Below are 21,370 nucleotides of genomic sequence, written 5' to 3'. Positions count from 1 at the left end.
TAAATTTTAGGTTGGCCAAGCATGCACAATGAGACTGCCCCACAGAAACAAACAACAAAGGCCCGCTAAAGACTGGAGAGAGCTGAGTAGAAATGCCTTTCTACCCAAAAAGTGGACAGCATCAGCCATTCCAGTCCTGCCCTGAGCTCCTGAGGACTTACCTGCTCGCAGGAGGAGACTTGTAATTCTTGTTTGTATATATTTCCTCTAAACTAAACTCCTTCTTCTTTAACCTGCGAAGAGAAGAAACAATCCTCACTCCTGCTGTCACTGTCTCTCTCTCTCTCTCTTTCACACACACACACACACACACACACACGCACACACACACACACACACACACACACACACACACACACACACACACACGCTTTGAAGATGAATAGAGAAAAACTGTTCATCCCATTCCCAGCCTCTAGAGCTGCAGAAACTGTCTGTCCAGCAGTACTGGGCCTTGTGAATGCTGCGGCAGCTGCTCTATCACTTGCCCAGCCACAGATTCCACTTTATTCTTCATGGCTTGGAAATGGTAAGCTTTAGTGGCTGGCAGGAATTTAATGAAACATGAACTTTTATTGGGTGAGTTGGTTGGCTTATTCATTTATTCATTCTTATCCATTCATTCATTCATAAGACAGGGCTTCGCTGTGTAGCTCTGGATATCCTGAACTTTCTCTGTAGATTAGGCTGGCCTTAAACACAGAGATTCCCCTGCTTCTGCCTCCTGAGTGCTGGGATTAATGACCTGCATCACCATACCTAGCCCCTGGGTTTAAAGTTTAGTTTTAAGTATGCAGACGTTCTGCCTATATGTTTACCCATGTTAAGATAGAATGTGTAGATAGATATGCCGGAGAAGTTAGAAGATGGGCCCCTGGAACTGGAGCTACAGTTGTGAGCCATCAATGTAAGCGTTGAGACTTGAAGCCATACATAGCCCTGGGCGTCCCTGAACTCACTATGAGGACCAGGCTGGCCTCAAACTCAGACAGAGTGAGCTGCCTGGCTCTGCTTCCTGAGTGCTGGGATTAAAGAAGTAAGCCATCATACTCGGAGCCAAGTCTATTTCATTTTTGAAACAAGTGAGATGCCTCAAGAGGGTAACTGTGATGTCACCAAGCCTAACAAATGACTTGATTTCAACATCTGGGACCCACATGACAGAATATACCATGTGTGCCCACATACAAAATAACTAAATGTACAATCGTTTTTTCCCAACTATATTTTCCTTTTAAACAAGGTCCTGTTATATTGCCCAGGGTACTCAAGCACCTGTCTGAGTTTCCTCATTCTATTTATATGACGCTAAGGCTCACCCAGTACACGCACTAGGCAAGTACAGTCTTTTATTTTTATAGTGTTTCCCTTGTGATCCAGACTGGTCTCAAAACTTAAGATTAATGTATGATTTATGTATTTGTGTGTGTGGTAAGGGGATAACCTGTGTCAGTTCTCTTCTCTTACCGTGTGGGTCTCAGGAACTGAACTCTACCAGTTTTGTTTACCTGGAGCCATGTTGCTCTTTTCTAAAATTACTTTCTATTTTAATGTGCAGACGAGGGATGACCTTGGACGACGTCCTCGGGAACCCTATCTACCTCTTTTCAGAACCCATCTCAGCTCATGGATTAGGCTAGATGGTCGGTGGGGTTGGTGAGCCCCAGGCTCTTCAGTTTAGGAATGCTAAACTAAGCTTGGATCACCAGCGCTGGCATGTTTAATCTGGGCTCTGGGACTACACTCAGGTCTTTTGATTACCAGCCTCAAGCTTTTGATCACTTCAACCTAGTGCTAGGATTATAAGGGTAAGACTTTCTTAGCAATGACTTAAGTAGTGTCTGGATGTCCTAGTTTATCCATTCTGTACTCTCTGCTCACATCTAGGTTTAGATATGTAAACTGAAGCATGTGCACCTTGCTTTGTGAAACTCCACAATGATACTGAGCGGCCTTTCAGACATCTGTTTCCTCTTTGACAAGATCTAAGTTCAGAGGACTTTTGCCCGTTTTTGAATTGGGTTGTTCACTTTCTTACTGAGTTTTAAGAGTTTGTGGCCCAAGGATAGTCAGTGGTATGAAACTTCCTGGCCAGGCAGTAAGGACCCAGGTTTCATCACCACTGGACAGAGGAAGGGGAGGGGTTGTACATTCTGGATAATAGTCCTTACTTGGATTTCTTAAATTGGAAATATATTTTGCATCTATTTTATTGCAGCTTGTAGTCTTCCAATTTTCTACCTATCAACCATCATTCCACCAACCAACCCATCTATTTATCCATCAAGCAACTAATCAGACCCAGCTACACAGAGTTTGATTGGCTTTGAACTAACTTTTGTACATGGGGATCCAATTTTACATATGGCAACCGAGCACCACTTGTTAGAAAGATTCACTATCCCCCTGAATGGCTGTGGGGCTTTTGCTGGAATCAACTAATTTTACATGTTTACATCTAGGCTCTCACTGTCTCGTCGCCTTAGAAACCCACCCTTATGTTACTAGCCCACTGTCGTGATTATTGCAGCTTTATATCATTTTACAGTAAGATCTCCAAAGCGTGACATCTGCTATTACTCTTGCTTTTTCAAAGACGATCTCACAGCCCAAGCAGAGCTTAAACTCTGCTTCTGTGCCTAGAGAACTGGGATTACAGGTAAGTACCAGTACTGTGCTTGCCATTTCAACCATTTTAAATGAAACTACTTTTGGTATGTGTGAGCCACATGCACACGGGCTGTGTGGGTACGTGCTCATCCCTGTATATTTCGGTTCACCTTACTCCTTTCAGACAAGATTTCTCAGGGTGAGAGATGGCCGGCCACTTGTTCTTTCATGGCCAGGGTTCAATTCCCACCACCCACGCGGTAGCTCACAGCTATCTCCAACTTCAGTTCCAAGGGATCTGATGGCTTCTGTTCTCTGTAGACACTGCACTTTGGTGGTGCATATACATACACAAGGCTACACACATTTTTTTTTTTTTTTTTAAATCTTAAAAGGAAAAGACAAGATCTGTCGTGGAACTGGAAGCTTACCATTGTACCATTTTGGTTAGGCTACAGAGCTATTCGGTGAATCTCCACTCCCAACATTGGAGTCACACATGTGTGGCCATGTCCAATTTTTAAGGTAGGTGTTTGTTACTGAACTCAGGTCCCTTAAGTGGAAATGTAAGGGCTCCTTGGAAAGTCTGTTGGACAGTATTTTGCTGGGGCAAACATGTGAAGGAACGTTGCGTTAAAGTGGACACAGGTGTGAAAGGCTAAGGTGGACTGGGTAAGGAATGTTATGCTGAAGCGGACACAGGAGAGAGGATGTTCTTCTAAAGCAAGCATGTGAAAGGACACATGATGAGAGATTCTTTGCTAAGGACACATATGTGTTGGTCCACCTTACATTGCATAGTTGAGCTGCATTTGTTGGAATGACATAGAGAGAAACACACCAAAAATTTTTGGTGGTGTGCTACAGTTTGTTGCTTCCAAGAACTCAGGCTGACTGGATGTATGTGCTAAGTAAGGCAAGGCAAGTGGAGGACATGTGATATTTGGAGGGTATAAATAGGACTCCATGGAGTGACAGAAACAAAGCTTGGCTTGTTGGTACAGCTAGCTGTGCAAGGCTGTGGGTCTCCCATCTTCCATTTTTGCTGATCCTTACTTCCCTGAGAGAGGCACAGCCAAGAACTCCTGGAGTTCCGGTTGGTCCCTCCTGCTGACTTGAGCTGAGGCTGAGGCCTGGCTGTCTCTTCTGGGTCATGTCATCCCTGTTACTAACCCGACTCTCCTGAACTGGACTGCTGGTGTATCCATGAGGTGTTTGCAGTGGATGGAGCGGCTGCCGCCTGCTAACCTGTAAACTGAACTGCTGATTTCCAGACAACACAGATGGGAGCTGCTCCCAAGACCTTTCTAAACAGGTCCACTTTCCCCACATCCTTCCTTTTCCATTATCTCTGCTGGGTGGTGGGTTGTTGTGAGGAAGGTGAAAGGTGTCTGTTCAGAAGTGCCCTGAAATGTTACCTTGTACATACCTGGGAATTAGCAGAGTGCACACTTGAGAACATTCCCCCTAAAAGGAATAGCTTCCATGAAGACTGATTACTCTCTGTCTTTTGATTTCAATAAAAACAAGTGCATGAGGTTTCTACACATAAAATATGGAGGCCTCAAACATTCAGACTATAGCATAGTAGAGGAACACTCAGTGAAGACTAGAGGGCTACTTCCTCTGCAGACAGACAGAGTATCACAAAGCCAATTTGTAGTCAATTCTCTCCTATCTTTCTTTTCATGGGTTCTGGGAATGGAATTCAGGTCACCAGGCTTGTGTACTAAATGATTTTACTTGTTAAACTATCACAACAGACATAATAATTTTTAACACACACACACACACACACACACACACACACACACACGGATTAGTTTTTATATTTTGCTTGAATGCATGATTTGTGAACCATGTGCATGTGCAAAATGAAACCAAAGAGAGCATCAGATCCCCTGGAACTGGAATTATGAGAACTATGAGTTGCTATGTAGGTGCTACGAACCAAACCCAGCTTAAGAGTAGCAAGTGCTCTTAACTGCTGAGATCTCTCTCCAGTCTATTTCTTTTTAATTATATGTATGTGTCTGTTGGGGGTATGCACGTGTGAGCGTAGGATCTAATGATTTCAAAAGATGCCTGGGAGCTGGTGTGAAAAGTCTACCATTGAACAGATAGCCTTCTGGAACTCAGCACATGATTGGGGACTCCCTTTTCCCTTCTTTGAGGAATTCTAAGCCCACACATACTCTAACTAAGCCCTCTAACTAAGATACGTATGTAGCCTCAATTAGATAACATGATGAATTTCCTTTCTCCTGACCAAACCAACTCAGCCAGACCTGAGATTCCTAAAATGCTTTCCCTTGCTAATGAGGCATTTCAGATACCCTAAGCCACCTTTTGCCCATCCTAGAAGTTCCTACCCTCAGTCCCTGAAAACTTTCTAAGCTTTGGATCACCCTAAGTAAAGCTGATCTACCATAGATAGCAGCTGGTTCTGTTCTCACAGGATTCCAGGACAAGGAGACCCACACATTATATTTTTTACACATGTATACACTTTAATAATATAGCCCCTAATGACCTTTCTTGTCCCCTTCCTACTCCAGACACCCCACCTCTAGTTATTTTCTAACTAGTCACCTTTCTGCCTTCCCTCTTTTGAGAAGGTGCCAAGCCAATGAATTTAACTGGAATTACAGAAGCTTGAATGAGGAGCTAACTACAGGAGGAACTTAACTTATTATAGTAAGAACCTAACAGAGCCAAGCATGGTGGCACATACTTGAAAGGCAGAGGCAGGCAAATCTCTGAGTTTGAGGCCAATTTCTAGGCCATCTGAAGGAACATAGTGAGACCTTTGTTACCGTCTCCAGGAGATGGGTGGCCGAAATAAAAATATTGACAACAGCAAAAAACCCTGGACACTGTTCTTCCTTTTGTTGGTGCTGTTCAGGTTGTTTGTAAAGTTTTATCTGTGTGCAGATGGGTCTATATTTTTGGTGTGACTGCAAGTTTTGTTGTACACACGTGAGGCAAGACGGGAATGAGTAAAGCTCAGTCAAATGTAGGAGCCACCACATGCATGCTTTGCTTCCTCTGAGTGTGTGAGCTTTCTGTGCTGTTTATTCATTTTGCTTTTGTTTTCTCTGCTGCTGCCAGCCACCACTGCTAACACTGCGTGCTATGGCTGCCTTGATGGCCAGAGCTCAGAACTTATCTCTGGGCCTTCTAGAGTCAGTGTATGAAAGATAGCATTCAAAATCAATGTTTGTTTAAAAGACATTTAAGGCTACACCTCCATGCATTCATATAAGAATGTACCTCAGGCCGCAGCTCAACTTCTCATACCTGAATAACTTCGGGTCAGGTCACCTATTACTGTCTTTTCAACACCTGACCTACTTTCTAACATACAAGGGTCTCCAAACACCACTCCCTTCCTGAGGATGCCACACTTACCTTTCAGCCATACCCACATCTCAACATTCCAAACTGCTGATGTGGCTGCCTTAAAGTGTGTACGAATCATTTGTTTCTGCTGGCTTCTGCCACCCATCATATCTGGTTCCAAATTCTAAAATCTTATTCATCAGCCATTTCTTCCTTCCATCTGCTCTGACCATCTGTCCCTCCTCACCTACTGGGTGTCCTCTGTCCAGCTCCCGGAGCCTGCTACATCTACCAAAGTCACACTATGTAGGCAACTCTCTAGTTATTAAGGCATTTCTCTCAATCTATCAGAACCTTCCCTATATCGAGCCCTTTCTTGTTCCCCATGGACTTAGATTTTATTCAAGTCCCACTCTGTTACTGCAAACAGCTTGACCTCAGTACAGCCCAATGGCCAAAATTGGCATACTTGATTTTAAAATTCTCTCATATCGTAACACTGCATAGAAAAATGATCCAAAAATCTCTTATATCTACACTTGCTCTGCTCTACACTTCCAAAGGTCTCTGCTCTCTAAGGATTTTCAATTTTCTACCCTTGAAAACCTATCCCTAAGATTTTTCTTAAGAAATGTTTGCAGACTACTGTAGACACAGTCTTTACCCCAGGATCTATAGGTTCACTGGGTGTGGTTTGACAGCTGTCCAAAGTTTTCACCTAACATCTCCCCTTTTGGAGGACATGGATCTTCTGTCACTCCACCTTTATTTCAGACCTTAACCTCCACATATATATTAAATAACACTCTGCTGGGCCACTTTGAAGAATATTGGTTGTGTGTCTCTTCTGGGTCAATCTCATGATACCATTTGTGGCCTTCCCCATTGGTCTCTCCCACACCCTTCTTTTGGTTCCACAGACCGCCTTAGTTCCTCAGGAACACATGTTATGGTACACGGGATTCCTCAGTCTGCAACACCACCTACTCTGCAGCACTATCACCCAGCCCTTATGTCCCAAAGTTCACAATGTCTCGTCAGCACTCAAGTAGACTACTGCCTACTAGCTGGGTGGTCTGGGACCTGTGTCTTAATGTTCCTTTTTCCAAAACGAGGAGTGATGCCTGGAGAAGAATGCTTGCTGACTCCTATCACAGGGTTTAAGGACACAGCAAGCTATTATAAAAGGAAAAGCTGCCTTTCCCCTCAGGCCTGGGCATAAGCATTACTGCTGGAACTGAGGTACTGACTACTTCCCTGGCTATTTACCATCAACTTTGCTTTCAGTTCATCCAGGATCTCCAGGGGCAAACAGACTCACTGACCCCAGTAGGGCTACAGACTCGGCAGAGGGAGATGGTCTGTGTTTTCCTCACAGAGGAATGTTGCTTTTATGTCAACCAATCAGGTATATAAAAGATAAGACTAACAACTCCAGACAGATTTCCAAAAACTTAAGAAACTGTTCAGTTCCTCTGCCTAGTGGATCACTGACAGTCCAATATTGGATACAACCCTCCTTAACCCATCTCTATTTCTTAGTGGAGGCAACCTGCCTTATAAACAAACCTCGTCTCTATTTCTTTGACAATAGATTCAAAATATTTCTAACCAGAATATTAATCAATTGTTATTACAGGATAACTAGCCCCTAGCTAGAGAGTCAGAGGCTTTCAACTCCCGATTATCCCCTGAACATAAAGATGAAGTTTGCCCCAAGAACTCTAAGGATAACATACTTCCCACTTTCTCAACTGCTTATCAATAATAAACAAAAGAGGGGAATGGTCAAGTGGTGGCCATGCCACACCCTCTTAAACTACAATGGCCATAACCACCAGTTTCAACCCCTTTGAGATGCACATGGCCAAGTTCTGTCCTACAGAGAGAAGAAATGTCCATGATCAGGCCACAGAATCCCACCAATCCCCAAGGTTGCTCCAAAATCAGCTCATAAAATCACACCAACCCAAGCCACCCTTCAGGAAGCCTGCTTACTGCTCAGTTCTTTGCTGCTTTTTTCCCAGGTCTTTTGTGTGATTTGATGTGAGGCGTGACTTGGACTAGCTGGACGCCTTTCCTTTCAGAGATGTAACACATGAGCAATCAACCCTGGCTCCTTGAACATGCAGACTATCCCAGAGCTACATTCCCACTGCATAAACTTTTTTATAGATAATATTAAGAAATTAAAAAAACCTCTAAAGATGAGTAACAGATTACATTGAACAAAATATCATGGACAAACAGCAGAAAACACTGAACAAAACTTTCAGAATAAAACACAGAAACCAAAGGAGAGGAGGAGCAGGGTGTAGCTTAGTAGCGCATTATCTGCGCAGCCACACAAGGCCCTGCCTTTGACAACACCACAACAAACAAACCCCTCCTGCACCGAGAAGGAAACAGAGCTGACATCCTGGGATACAGGCTAATGCAGATTGTCAGAGATGGTGCAGATGTGAGCAGGAATCCAAACACTCAGATGATGGCATCATTCCCACAAGCTTCTGCGAGGGCCCCAGCCAGGTAGATGACACCAATATCATAAATGGTTTTGGAGCTGAACCCCCACAACATGCAGATATATTTCTCGTTGAAGTCAGAGCCACTGCATGTCATCCTTGTTTGTGTCCTAGAAGATACGGGCACTAATGAATGCACTGATTTAATGCAGGATGTCAGGTGCTGGACAGTGGAGTTACAGTGAAGTTATGGTCCTCAACGGTAGGTACATACACAAGGGACCCAGCTGCCCTATTCCTGGTAGAGCTTTACTGTGTCATCAGAGCTGGCAGAACCTCAAACCTCCTCACTTAAATGGCAGACTATCTTGTGGATGGGAGTTGAGGACAGTAACAGTTCATCCTCATTAATCAACATCTTCATTAATTTCCAGATCGATATGCTCTTAGCTGAGGGTGGCCAAGAGGTGGCCAGTCAGGCCCAAGCCACTTGACTCTCATGACCATCATCAGTTTAGAGCACTGGTTGCTCTTGCAAAGGACTCAGGTTTGACTTCCAGAAAGTACATAACTATATACAAATCCAGTTTGGAGCACCCAGCACTCTCATGACATCTTTGGACACTAGGCATGCATGTATATACATAGATATATGCAGGCAAAACATTAATACATATAAAATTAATTAATTAAAAAAGAAACGGTTATACAGGGTCCAGGCTCTTTCCACACAGGCCTGCAGAGGACAGACTTGCAGATCGTGCCATCACTCCAGGGGGTTCAGATGCGGCCTCCATGGCTAGCAGTGTGAGATCCGGGCTGCCCAGGTCCGGGTGTGCTGGGCTGTAGCTCCTGTGCCCCAGGGGGCTCATCATCACTCAGCAGATGCTGGTGAGGTGCACTCCCTGTTTTGTCACTAAGCAACCCCGAACCACTGTAAATGGGAAGCTCAACTTAGGGTTGCCAGCCCTTCCTGGTAGCCAAGAATTCAGGTTGGAAATCCACAAACGTCTCAAAGCTCTTCCCCTTTTACTCACTGCCAGGGTTTGGAGAGGGTACTGTTCTTTATTGTCCTGATTGTTGGGGAGGGAGAAACATGTTCATTTTTGATTCACATCTACTTTACGCTTTTTCTTTCTTTCTTTCTTTCTTTCTTTCTTTCGTTCTTTCTTTTTTTTTTTTTTTTGAGACAAAGTCTATGTATTTCTGGAACTCAATGTAATCCAGGCCCATCCTTGAACTCATAAATCTTCCCAACACTGACTCCAAGTGCTGGGACTAAAGACATATGCTACTGTGCCCAACAATGTACTTTCATTTTATGTTGAGTTTTTTTGCTTGTTTCTTTCATGTCTTCTGTTGCAATAAATATTAAAAAATAAAAAAGGTTTATCTCTTTATCGGCCCCGCACCTCACCCCACAGGTCCAATTTTAGTACGGAGCCCCATGAGCCTCTATTGCTCAGTCCAAGCAGCCACCAGGGTCTCACTCCGTTTGCACATCCCCCTTCCCTTGCGGTTTTCCACCACCTGTTTTCTGCCTCTGCCCCAGGGTGTTTCCTCTACCCCAAAATCCCACATAAACACAACTATACAGCCCGATAGCTTTTCATACAGGTTTATGTATTCAATTCTTAATCCACAAACCCCTTACAAGATTACATCAAATAGACAAAGATACAAACTGCCCTTCTATATGAGATATTAGACCTATAAAGTCTTTACTGTTCATAGCTATTTAACAACAATTAATCCCACCTGGATCTAGTTGGTCTTAAGGGAGGTTCATCTTGGAGTTTTTCTTCCATCCTCCTCCCTGCTCTGACCTCTCCTCTATGATCCTCCCTCTCCACCTCCCTTTCCCCACCCAGTCACAGGCTTTCCTTTATTTTACTAATTAAAATGGGAAGGTTCAGATGAAGTCACCTCTTGAGTACAAGACTAGGCAGGCCTTCTTGGGGAAGTGGAATTAACATTAAATGCTTAATATTGCTCTGCATTTTAAAGTACTTGTAGTAAAAATGAAGGACTCCTTTCAGACCACTGACCCACGTTCCAGTACCAACTTCTTGGTCTGAGTAACCGACCAGCCCTACCCGTCACTCGAGAGCGGCACACATTACTTCCATTCTTGTGAAGCTGGCCTGCAACTCTTGGACTGAAACAATCCAGCTGTCTCTGCTTCCTGAGTAGAAACTACAACCACACGTTGCTGTACCTGGCTCTGACTCTGTCTCACTAAAGTGGCAACTTTAAAATATGTGCATTTTAAAATTGTATGTGTGTTTCTGAGTATGTTTATATGAACAAGGTGCATGCAAGAACCTGAGGAGATCAGAAGAGGTACTAGATCCCTAGAAATTGCAGTTAAAGATGGCTGTGAGGCACCATATGGGTGCTGAGAACTGAACCTCTCAGTGTATCACTGCCTGTTCGAGGCCACAGCAATAATTCCTGATACTATTGCTTGGTGCTTGAGAAAATGACCAGGAAATACTGTAATACCAAGACTAAGTAAAAACTGGGGTGAAAATAGTGTTGATATTCTGACAAGGAGATGAAATCTGTGCTTTTTAAAAAAATCCACACAAACCTGGACATAATCAAGAAGAGAAACTCTATTGATAAAATGCCTTTATACAACCGGCCTGTAGAGAAGTCAGCACATGCGCACACAAACAGGGTCTCACTGTGCACCTTTCATTGCTCTTGCTGTGCAGAGCAGGATGGCCTCCCAACTGCCAAGACTAAAGATGTGCCTTACCCAATCTCATTTTATTCTTTTAAATGGATGTTGTATACATCATTTAACCACATTTGTGTTTTTCTTCTTCTTATTATTATTTTGGGGGAGGGGTGAGACAGAGTTGCTCTGTGTGTAGCCCTAGCTGTCCTGAAACTCTCACTCTATAGAACAGGTTGGCCTTGAACTCAGCAATCCACCTACCTCTGCTTTCCCAGTTCAGGGATTAAATGTGTGTGACACCACCACCTGGCTCTTATATTGTGATTTTTATTTTTGCTTTGTTTTGTTTTGGCTGTAACCAGGGTCTCACTGTGTATCTCTGGTTGACATGGAACTCACAATACAGACTGGCCTGGCCTTGAATTCACATGCGATCCAAACCCAGCTTTTATACCTTATTTTTGATGTAAGGTCTCCCTTATTACTTCTACGCTTAATCTGAAAGCTTCTGGTGAATTATCCCGTCCATGAGTCCTACCTTGAAGACTTAAGGCACTGTCTTGAGCTTTCTATTAAACACAGCATATACACATCTGGCTGTCTTCTCCCACTTTTAAGAGAAAAGGGTCTCCACTGTTCAGAATTCTAAGTCTGCCTGGAATTCACTATCCTGCCATAGCTTCCGAGTGCTGGGGTTACAAACCTGTGCCACTGCAACCTAGTTTAGTATTTTCATTTTGTGTTTTGTAGAGACAGGATCTCAGGTAGCCCTAGCTGATCCAAAGTTCATATATAGGATAAGGTTACCCTTTCCTGATCCTTCTGCCCCTACCTTCTGAATTCAAGCTTACTGGTATATGCCACCAAGTTTAGTTCCAGAACTTTTTTATTTTTATGTAGTTTATTTTTTAGTGTTTATATCATGACTTACACATTTCTATTATAGTTATAGTTAGCCCATTCCAAACAGAAACTTCCTATGGTTTCTTCAAATATCCATAAGTTTATACACTAAAACCTGATTAGTAGAGAATGTTTAGGGTTTATAGACACAACCTTATTATTCTTAAAATGGCTCCCATCCCAAAAGTAATTATTACAGATTCCCACCACTGATCTGGAAAAACATTTTCTCAATACTCTAATCACCCTAGGAACAGGTATTCATTTTCAATTTTCTATTCTATTTTACCAATATATGTATTTATGTGCTGGCTAATTTTTGAGACTTCATATTTCAAATGTCTGAGATTAGTATTCTTATTTCATTTCTTTTAAAAATGTCCTCTTAGCAGGAATGGTGGCACATGGTTTTAATCCCAGCACTCAGGAGACAGAAACAGGAGACTCTCTTCAACGTTCATGGGCTGCTTAGTCTACAGAGCAAGTTCCAGGACAGCCAGGACTACAAAGAGAGATCATGTCTCAAAAAAACCCACAAAACAATTTTTTTTCTTGGTTAATTTATTCAAATTTTTCAATAATTTTGTTTTAAAGATTATTTTTATTTTGTATATATATACATTTTGCCTGCATGCAAAACAGTGGAGAATACAGACATAATTTCACACACCTATCGTAGTTAAACAATTTTCAACACAGTTGACAAGGGCACACAGTGTAGAAAAGAAAGTATCTTTAAGTAGAGCTGGGAAAACGAACTCCATGAGTAAACATAAATAAAATTTGTCTTTTTCATATGTAAGACTCAACTCAAATTAGACTAAGACTCTAAACAGGGACAGAGGTCGGTAATAGAACACTTTTGCTGGCAAGGGTCTGGCTTGATTCCTGATACCACAACAGAAGGAAAACAAAGCAGGACCAAAGAAAAGGGGCAGGAGGAAAGAAGGAGAAGGTGAAATAAGAAAATGTCACATGACACCAAACTGGACAAATATTTTTTAATATATGATCCTGTACTGGCTGGTTTTGTGTCAACTTGACACAAGCTGGAGCTATCACAGAGAAAGGAGCCTCAGTTGAGGAAATGCCTCCATGAGATCCAGCTGTAAGGCATTTTCTCAACTAGTGATCAAGGGTAGGAGAGCCCATTGTGGGTGGTGCCATCCCTTGGCTGGTAGTCTCCAGTTCTATAAGAAAGCAGGCTGAGAAAGGCTGGGGAGGCAAGTCAGTAAGTAACATCCCTCCATGGCCTCTGCATCAGCTCCTGCTTCCTGATCTCCTTGAGTTCCAGTCCTGACTTCCTTTGGTGATGAACAGCTATGTGGAAGTGTAAGCTGAATAAAACCCCTTTCTCTAAACTTGCTTCTTAGTCATGATGTTTTGCGCAGAAATAGAAACTCTGACTAAGACAGATCCCAAACACACAGGTAACAGAAGTACAAATGAACAATATGATTCCCACAAAGTTCAACAGCTCTGTGCATATAACCGATCAAAAGATCAGAAGAGGATCTGTAAATAACACCCCTGCTGAAGGGTTAACTTCCAGAAGATACATGGAGCCCAACTAATAGCAAATAAAAGGAAACCAAACAAAAAAGAAAAGAACTCAACCATCTAAAGAATAAACCCCAAACTTTATATTCGCACAGGAATGTATGTGTCTTGATTTTTTAGAAATCTGAATGGAGGGTCAAATAACCAACATGCATGTGAACCAAAGGGAAGTGCTGTGGGGCAGACAGAGGAGAGGAGACCAGGGAGGACTGACAGGCAGTGGATTGCTTATGTTAGGCTCTAGGCTTTATAAACTCTTACTTGCTTAGATCATAAAACATTTTTATTCAAGTGTCTGTGTGGGTATTCAAGTAGGTACCCACTTTATATAATCATCAAATTGATTAATGTATTTTGGAAGAACAGTTTCCTGTTTCTTCTCTTTTATCCCATGTCATCCCCCCATATATTTAGCATTGTTTAAAAAAAAAAAGCATTTCTATTAATTCTTTAAGATTTTCATATATGCATACAGTGTATTTATACTGAGCCATACTCCTTCCCTAACTCCTCCAATCTACACTCATATTTGGCCTTACCATATGTGTTGGTTTGAATATGCTTGGCCCAGGGAGTGGCACTATTTGTAGGTGTGGCCTTGTTGGAGGAAGTGTGTCACTGTGGGCATGTGCTTTAAGACCCTCCTTCTAACCATGTGAGAGCCAGTCTTCTAGCTGCCTTCTGAATTAGAGCTAAAACTCTCAGCTCCTCCTGTGCCATGCCTGCCTAGACATTGCCATGCTCCTGCCATGAAAATGGACTGAACCTCTGAACCTGTAAGCCAGCCCCAATTAAATGTTGTCCTTTATAAGAGTTGCTGTGGTCATGGTGTCTGTTCACAGAAGTAAACCCTAACTAAGACATGCAATAAACTGTTTTTTTCTTTCAGCGTGGTTTTATTTTTCATTCGACCTTTTATATTAATTGTATTTTTTAACTTTTCATTACTGAGCAACAATTTCATTTTGCCTTTCTCTTGTAGACTTTTTCCTTTACTCTTTGTTCCCTAATATCCCGTTTCCTTTTAACTTGGGTTCTCATCTGTTCCCACCTTTTTCCGAATCCTCCTTTCCTCTCAGTCTTTTAGTGTTCCCACTTAGTCCCAGCAGCAGCTCTGACATCTTCAGTTGCACAGGTATTAGTGATGCATTACTGGAATGAGGGCATTTAAATCCCTCTGTACCTCATACAGTATGTTACTATTGCTACAATACTTTGTGTTCTCTTTGATGACTGGTACTGATGACCAAGTCTTAAAAAGCAAGCTGCTCAATAAGATACCCTTGGAAACAAACAGATAAACAAACTTCAATCCAAAACCGGAAGAAATTCAAAATAGCACAACATGATCCACCCAAAAAGATCTGAACTCCTCAGTTACTGAATTAAAGTTACTGACAAGGTTAAAATGTCAGAAGAACACTTAAAACATTTTTCAGCAAAAGTCAGCAATAGAATGAATTAGCAGTCAAAGTACTTGTTACAAAGCCTGATAACCTGAATTCCATTCCCATGTTCTACATGGTAGAAAGATGGAACCAACTTGCAAAAGTTGTCCTTTGACCTCCACCCTTAATCCATGGTGTACACATTTTGGCCCAGCCATGCACATTCTTGCACATGTGCGTCAACAAACACACACATATGCATTATCAATAACAAAATCAGCAGTATGGATGAAAACACTGGCAACTTTGAAGAAAAATTCAGCAAGGAAATTAAGATAAAAACAGCAGGCAGCTTTGAATTCCAGAAGTGGCAGGAGTAGGCATATCTCTGTGAACCGACCTAAATAGTGGGTTTCAGGTCAGCTAGGGCTTCACAGTGAGACTCTGTCTCAGAATACAAAAAACGGAGAGACTGGAGAGATGGATCAGGGGTTAAAAGCATTTGCTACACTTGCAGAGGCCTAGGTTCATTTCATAGACTCCACGTGGAGGAGGTTCATAACTGCCTGCTCCAGGGGATCTGACACCTTTTCTGGTACCCAAGAGCAACTGTGCTCCTGTGCACGCACTCTCCTCACAGCCCATACACATAACTGTGAAAAGTGAGGTCTTTAAAAGCAAGCAGGCTGGAGAGAGAAGTTGGCAAGGAAGAGTTTAATAAATCAAATAATAAACAGCGTGACAGCACTAATAACAGGCTTACCCAAGCAGAGAAAAGATTACCAGGGATGAAGAAAAAGGATAGTAAGAAAACAACATTACCAAGGCCACTTGGTGGCGCAGGCCATTAACCCCAGCCTTCAGGAGGCAAACTGAGGCATATCTTTGTGAGTTTGAAGCCAGCCTGGTCTACAAAGTGAGTTCCAGGACAACCAAAACTATATAGACAAAACAAACAAACAAGCAACAACCAAAAATACCAAACAAAAAACCCAAAAGTAACAAAAGCAAACAAGACCACAATGTTCAAGAACTCTGGGATACAATTATGAGACAAACTAAAGAATCCGTGAGATAAAAGGACATGGGGGGAAAAAAACACTAAAAGTATACAGAAGTTCATCAATGAAAACATAATCTGTCCAAATTTAAAGAGACTTTGAAATACAAGAGGCATTTAGAACTCCAAATAAACACAACAAGAGAAGAACCTCTCTGGTGCATTTTATATTAACACGTCATAGTCAAGATGATAAAACTACAAAGTCAAAAGGCTGAAGAGATGACTCTGGTTTTGAGCACTGGCTGCTCTTGCAGAGGACCCAGGTTTGACTTCCAGCACCCATATGCCATTTTAATCCATCGGAACTCCAGACCTAGGAGATCCTGCGCCCTCTTCTGGCCTCCATGAACAACAGGCACATACACAGTGCACAAACACACATCCACAAAACATCCACACAAAACAAAACCTTTTTTTCATTTGTTTTTGGTTTTGAGACACGGTTTCTCTGTGTAGCCTTGGCCATTCTGAAACTCAGTTTGTAGAATAGGCTGGCCTCAAGTTCAGAGATCCACCTATGAGTCCTGCGATTAAGGGCATGTGCCACAAATGCCCAGCTAAAATCCTTTGATCTAATTTCCTTTTCGAATCTACAGTCAGAATGACTTTTCTCCAAAGAAAAGGTTTCTATGGATATCCTGGAACTTTCGCTGTACACTGGACAGGCTTTAGAGATCTGCCTACCTGTATCCTGAGTGCAAGCACCACTGCCACCCAGCAAAAAACAAATTTTTTAAAAATGGAAATTTAAAAATATTTTAAAAAAAAGAAAGGTAAAAATACTAAACAAAATGAAAACTAAAAACAAGCTGGTATAGTTATTGTGATGTCTGATAATGTTGAGCTCTAACCAAAATGAGACAAAGAGCTAAGAATACTGTAAAGCAATAAAAAAGCAAGTTACCAAGAAGCTTTAACAAAGGAAGTCCTGGTCGACCTGCCAAGGAAGTTACCCACCTCTTCCAAACTCCAGAAAGCAATGATAGCCACTCCATACAGGAGTCCTTTGGATAGAGGAGATGAGAAAGACATACAGAGTGTCTGCTGGCTCAGACTCCTACAAGCAAGGAACTCAAAACCCTTCCTGACACCACATGACATTCCGGCTGAACACCCAAGAGCTGCTGGGATTCCACCTGGCTCATAGCAGCCTATTTCTTCTAGACTGCCAAGGGCAAGGAGCTTGTAAAAAAGGGATCACCGCCAGATGATCTAACCTTCTTCTTAGATGTCCACTTCCAGAATGGCCAAAGATGACTGGCAGGCCATGCCCAACAGGCTTGATCACCCTCACTGCCTGAACCTTTCCTGAGAGTCCTAAGTGATTTTCAGCGTCCTTGTTGAATTTTGCTGGGGCATTGGGCCAGCCAGCTTGAACTGCAAAATTCAAACTATAAAAGGAAGCAGAAATCAGAAGACCGAGTGGTTTCCACCATGTTCTAAGGAAAGGGTGCAGGGGAAACACTTTCTCAAAGACCCAGGCAAGAAGCATGATGATGGCAGACAGGGAGGGAGAGGCAGCATCCGCTCCAGTGAAAGGGTGGACAGCAGCACGGTGGGGAGAGAACAGCAAAATTAAAGAGGAAATCTTTTACAGGAAAGAAACAAAACAAGCACGCCTATAATCCCAGCACTCGAGAGGCAGAGGCAGGAGAATCTCTGTGAATTCTGAGGCCAGTCTGGTCTACAAAGATAGTTCTAGGACAGTCATGGGTAAACTCGAAGAAACTCTGTCTTGAAAAACCAAAACCAAACAACCAGACAATGAGAAACAAAACAAAGGACAACAAATGCAGCGAGAATGTGGGGAAAGCTCCTGCAGCAAACATGGAAATCAGTGTGCAAGTTTTCCAAAACACTGAAATAGAAATACCCTATGTCAGGGCTGAGAGATGGCTTGGTTGTTACGAGCACTGGCTGCTCTTCCAGAGATTCCAGATTCAATTCCCAGGACTCACATGTCAGCTCACAACTGTCTGCTGTAACTCCAGTTCTAGGGGATCTGGCTCCCTCATAGACATGCAAACAAACCACCAGTGCAGACAAAAAGAAATCTTAAAAGGAAAAAAAAAACCAGAAATGCCCTATGTCCAACCATAGGACTTTCAAATACATACATGTATGTGTCTAAGTCAACATAGCAGAAATACTTGTACATTTGTTTAATGCTGTACTATTTAGAATAGCTAAGAAACAGAACTAGCCTATATGTCCATTAACATAATAATGAAATTATGCACTACATATATATGTATGTATATATGGGATTCGTTGGGCAAAATAAGCACTGTTTTCCCTCACATGCAGAATGCATACTTAAACAGAAACAGGATCGTGAGGGAGGATGAGGTCTTGAGGAAATTGGGAAATTGTGGGTAACACAAAAAAAACTGAAGTGGGGGCTTCCTGGGGAGTAAGAGCCAGCTGAGTGTGAAAAGGATATACAGTATAAAGGACCAATTGAGACAGGCTGATTTGAGTTCGAGGCCTCAACTCAAACTTATCATGTAACTCTGGTGTTTCTAGACTTACAGAGTGAGTTCCAGGACAGCTAGAGGTACACAGAGAAACCCTGTCTCAAAAACAAAACAAAACAAACAAACAAATAAAAAAAAAAACAAAAGCCAAAAAAAAAAAAAAAAGAAAAATATAAAAAGCTCACAGAGTCAAACAACAAAGCAAAGTGAGACAAGCCTTTGTGTTCCCAACAAGGCTTTTAGATCAGAAGCACAAAGAAAGCAGGAAAGCCACACTGACGCCTACTTTCCACTCTCAAAATGAAGCCACTGGACGCTGGCACCTGAGATACACAAAGGTTTTCGAGAGGTGACACAAAGGACAGTCAGTAAAACGTGATAGCTGAGTGGAGCTCAAAGGCAGCTCTTAGGCTCCATTCACAAAGCCTTCTACTCAGTCTCCAGTACAGTGAGCAGAGGGAGAAAGAATATATATTGTATTTTAAGATACAAAATCTACTTGTAACCTCAGCATTTGCAGACTAAGACTGAAGGATAATGAGTTCAAGGCTAACCTGGGCTATGAAGTGATTTGGCAAAGCACTGTTCTCACTGGGCACTTTCTTGCCCTACAGACACACTCATAGAGCTCAGGTGGTTAATTGATTTTAGTTACTTAAGGGAACCAATGAAAAACAGACCAAAATTCTGCACATAAAACCAGAGGGCTGGAACACTGAAGGTGACCTTGACCGCTTTCCCCTCATTCCTACCTCCCAGTTGCTGGGGTCACAGGAGTACATCACACTGCCAAGTATATTGGGGCACTAGAGATGTGGCTCAGAAGTTAAAACTTATTATTTTTACAGGATCTGGATTTAGTTCCCAGTACCCACAGGGTAACCCATGACATAAATGCATCTTCAGTTCCAGGAGATCCAATGCCATGAAAATGACCTTCAAGGACACCAGGCACACACATACATTCATGGAGAAACACACATATAAATAAAATCAATAAACTTAAATGAATTTTTTAAAAATAAACTGCTTTTTTTCTGTTGTTGTTTTAAGACAGGGTCTTATGTAACTCTGGTGTTTCTGCCTGTCTCTATCTCCTTTCCATCCATCCATCCATCCATCCATCCATCCATCCATCCATCCATCCCCCCCCCCCCTCCTCCCTCTTCCCCACTGAGAGACAACCTCACCCAGAAGGACAGCTTTGTACTCACTATGTACCCAAAGCTGGTCTGAACAAGCAACTACTCCTGCGTTGGCCTTTCAAGGCTCAAAGTCTATGTTCCTACTGGAGTTTAAGCTATGATTATGCACACACAGTATCTAGTATGAGGAGTACAATGAAATGGTTAATGTATTGGAAATCTTGCACATAACTATATAGCCATATAACCAAATGAATTCTTGGGATAAATTCCTAGAAGTAAGAACACAACTCTGATTATATGACGGCGCTTTAAGGGCAGGTATGCTTTTCCTAGCAATTTTCCAAGAGAACAAACCCAGTTTGCATTAGAGAAGCTCACCTTTTGGGCCGAGGCAGGCCCATTGGGGTAAGGTTGGGATCTGGTTTAGGAATGGTTTTCCGGATGCGGATCTGTGAGACTTTCTTTGGTCTCTCCTCTGGCTCAGCCTGTTTTTAAAGGTTAAGAACAAAGATAGACAAGGTATAAGACATTTTAAATAAAGCTGTTATACTCAAAACATTGCTCCCTCAGTTTACAGATAAGCCTAAAAAGTAGCTAAAGACAAATTTCCCCTTGCTGCCCTGGTGTCATCTTCTGTCACTGCCCCTTCACATATTAAAATAGAGTTGAAGGGTCTCAACTGAGATAAATAATCAGTGAAGACAGGTGATGTAAACTGAAGGACACTATCATTCATCCGTCCTTCTGTGTCTTTAACACTGTTGCTGAGGAAAGGGGATCTGGAAAACAATACAGATAACCAAGCCCTGCATGGTAGAGCAGGACGAGAGCTGGAAGCCAGTAAGGAGAGAACAGTAGAACCCCATCTCTGAAAACAAACAAAATGAAGGTTAACAACCCCCCAATCCACCATCTCCTTTCTTCAACAGACAAAGCCGAGCCAAGCAGAATAACTCCTACCTCAATGTGCTCAGACCTACCATGTGGTGGGAGTCAACGGGAACCCCAATGCCACCTCCACCTGACACCGGTACTCTGCATTTACCTCTTTCTGCTGTGCAGGGCTGCTCTGTGGTCGGGGGCAAGCTGCTGACACACCATCCAGCTCATCAAACCCAGGAACCTGGAGCTCAGAGGCCGAGAGCAGGAGCGCGCTGACAGCTGGTTCTGTTACCAAGCAAGACTTTGGCACCAAGGCAGGAAACACAGGCTCTAGCCTAGCATCATGGAGACAGAATGAAGATAAAACCTGATGAGCCTTGCTTTCTACTTCCAACAGATTTGGGGGGGGGGATGAAGGGAGAGGATGGGGGAAGGGCAGGAGCCTCTGTGGGGCCTCAGCTGCACTGGAACTTGCTGTGAGAACCAGGCTGGTCTCAAACTCTCAGAGATCTGCCTGCTTCTGCTTTCAGAAATCAGGGATTAAATAAAGGCATGGGCCACTATTGCCTGACAGCAAGCAGGCATTTCTATTTAAATTTTTAAAAAAAGATTTGTTGTGTACACATGAGTATATTGTCACAGTCTTCAGACATACACTAGAAAAAGACATCATATCCCATTACAGATGGTTATGAACCATGTGGTTACTGGGATTTGAACTCAGGACCTCTAGGAGAGCAGTCAGTGTTTTTAACCACAGAGCCATCTCTCCAGCCCTAGTTTTTTGTTTTTTTTTAAAGTAACCTGGTAAGCACACGTTAAGACTCTTTCAAAAGTTTAAAGCTA

The 21,370-nt window shown here is 42.6% G+C and overlaps 1 protein-coding gene across 1 annotated transcript in view; it reads right to left on the bottom strand.

Annotated features, from left to right (window-relative positions):
• The window catches only part of PRR14L (proline rich 14 like), a 56,960-nt gene that overhangs the window by 5,377 nt on the left and 30,213 nt on the right, over positions 1-21,370 (bottom strand). Inside the window, exons 7-9 of the mRNA XM_080917935.1 lie at positions 20,688-20,859; positions 20,021-20,127; positions 162-233 (exon numbers count right to left, since the gene is read on the bottom strand). Coding sequence (XP_080774061.1) covers positions 162-233; positions 20,021-20,127; positions 20,688-20,859 — 351 coding nt within the window. The remainder of the gene's footprint in view (positions 1-161; positions 234-20,020; positions 20,128-20,687; positions 20,860-21,370) is intronic.

The sequence above is a fragment of the Micromys minutus genome (genome assembly GCF_963924665.1).
Source record: "Micromys minutus genome assembly, chromosome: 1".
Classification (NCBI taxonomy): domain Eukaryota; kingdom Metazoa; phylum Chordata; class Mammalia; order Rodentia; family Muridae; genus Micromys; species Micromys minutus.
The sequence above is the reverse complement of the archived record's forward strand: the minus strand, read 5'-3'. Positions and strand labels throughout refer to the sequence as shown.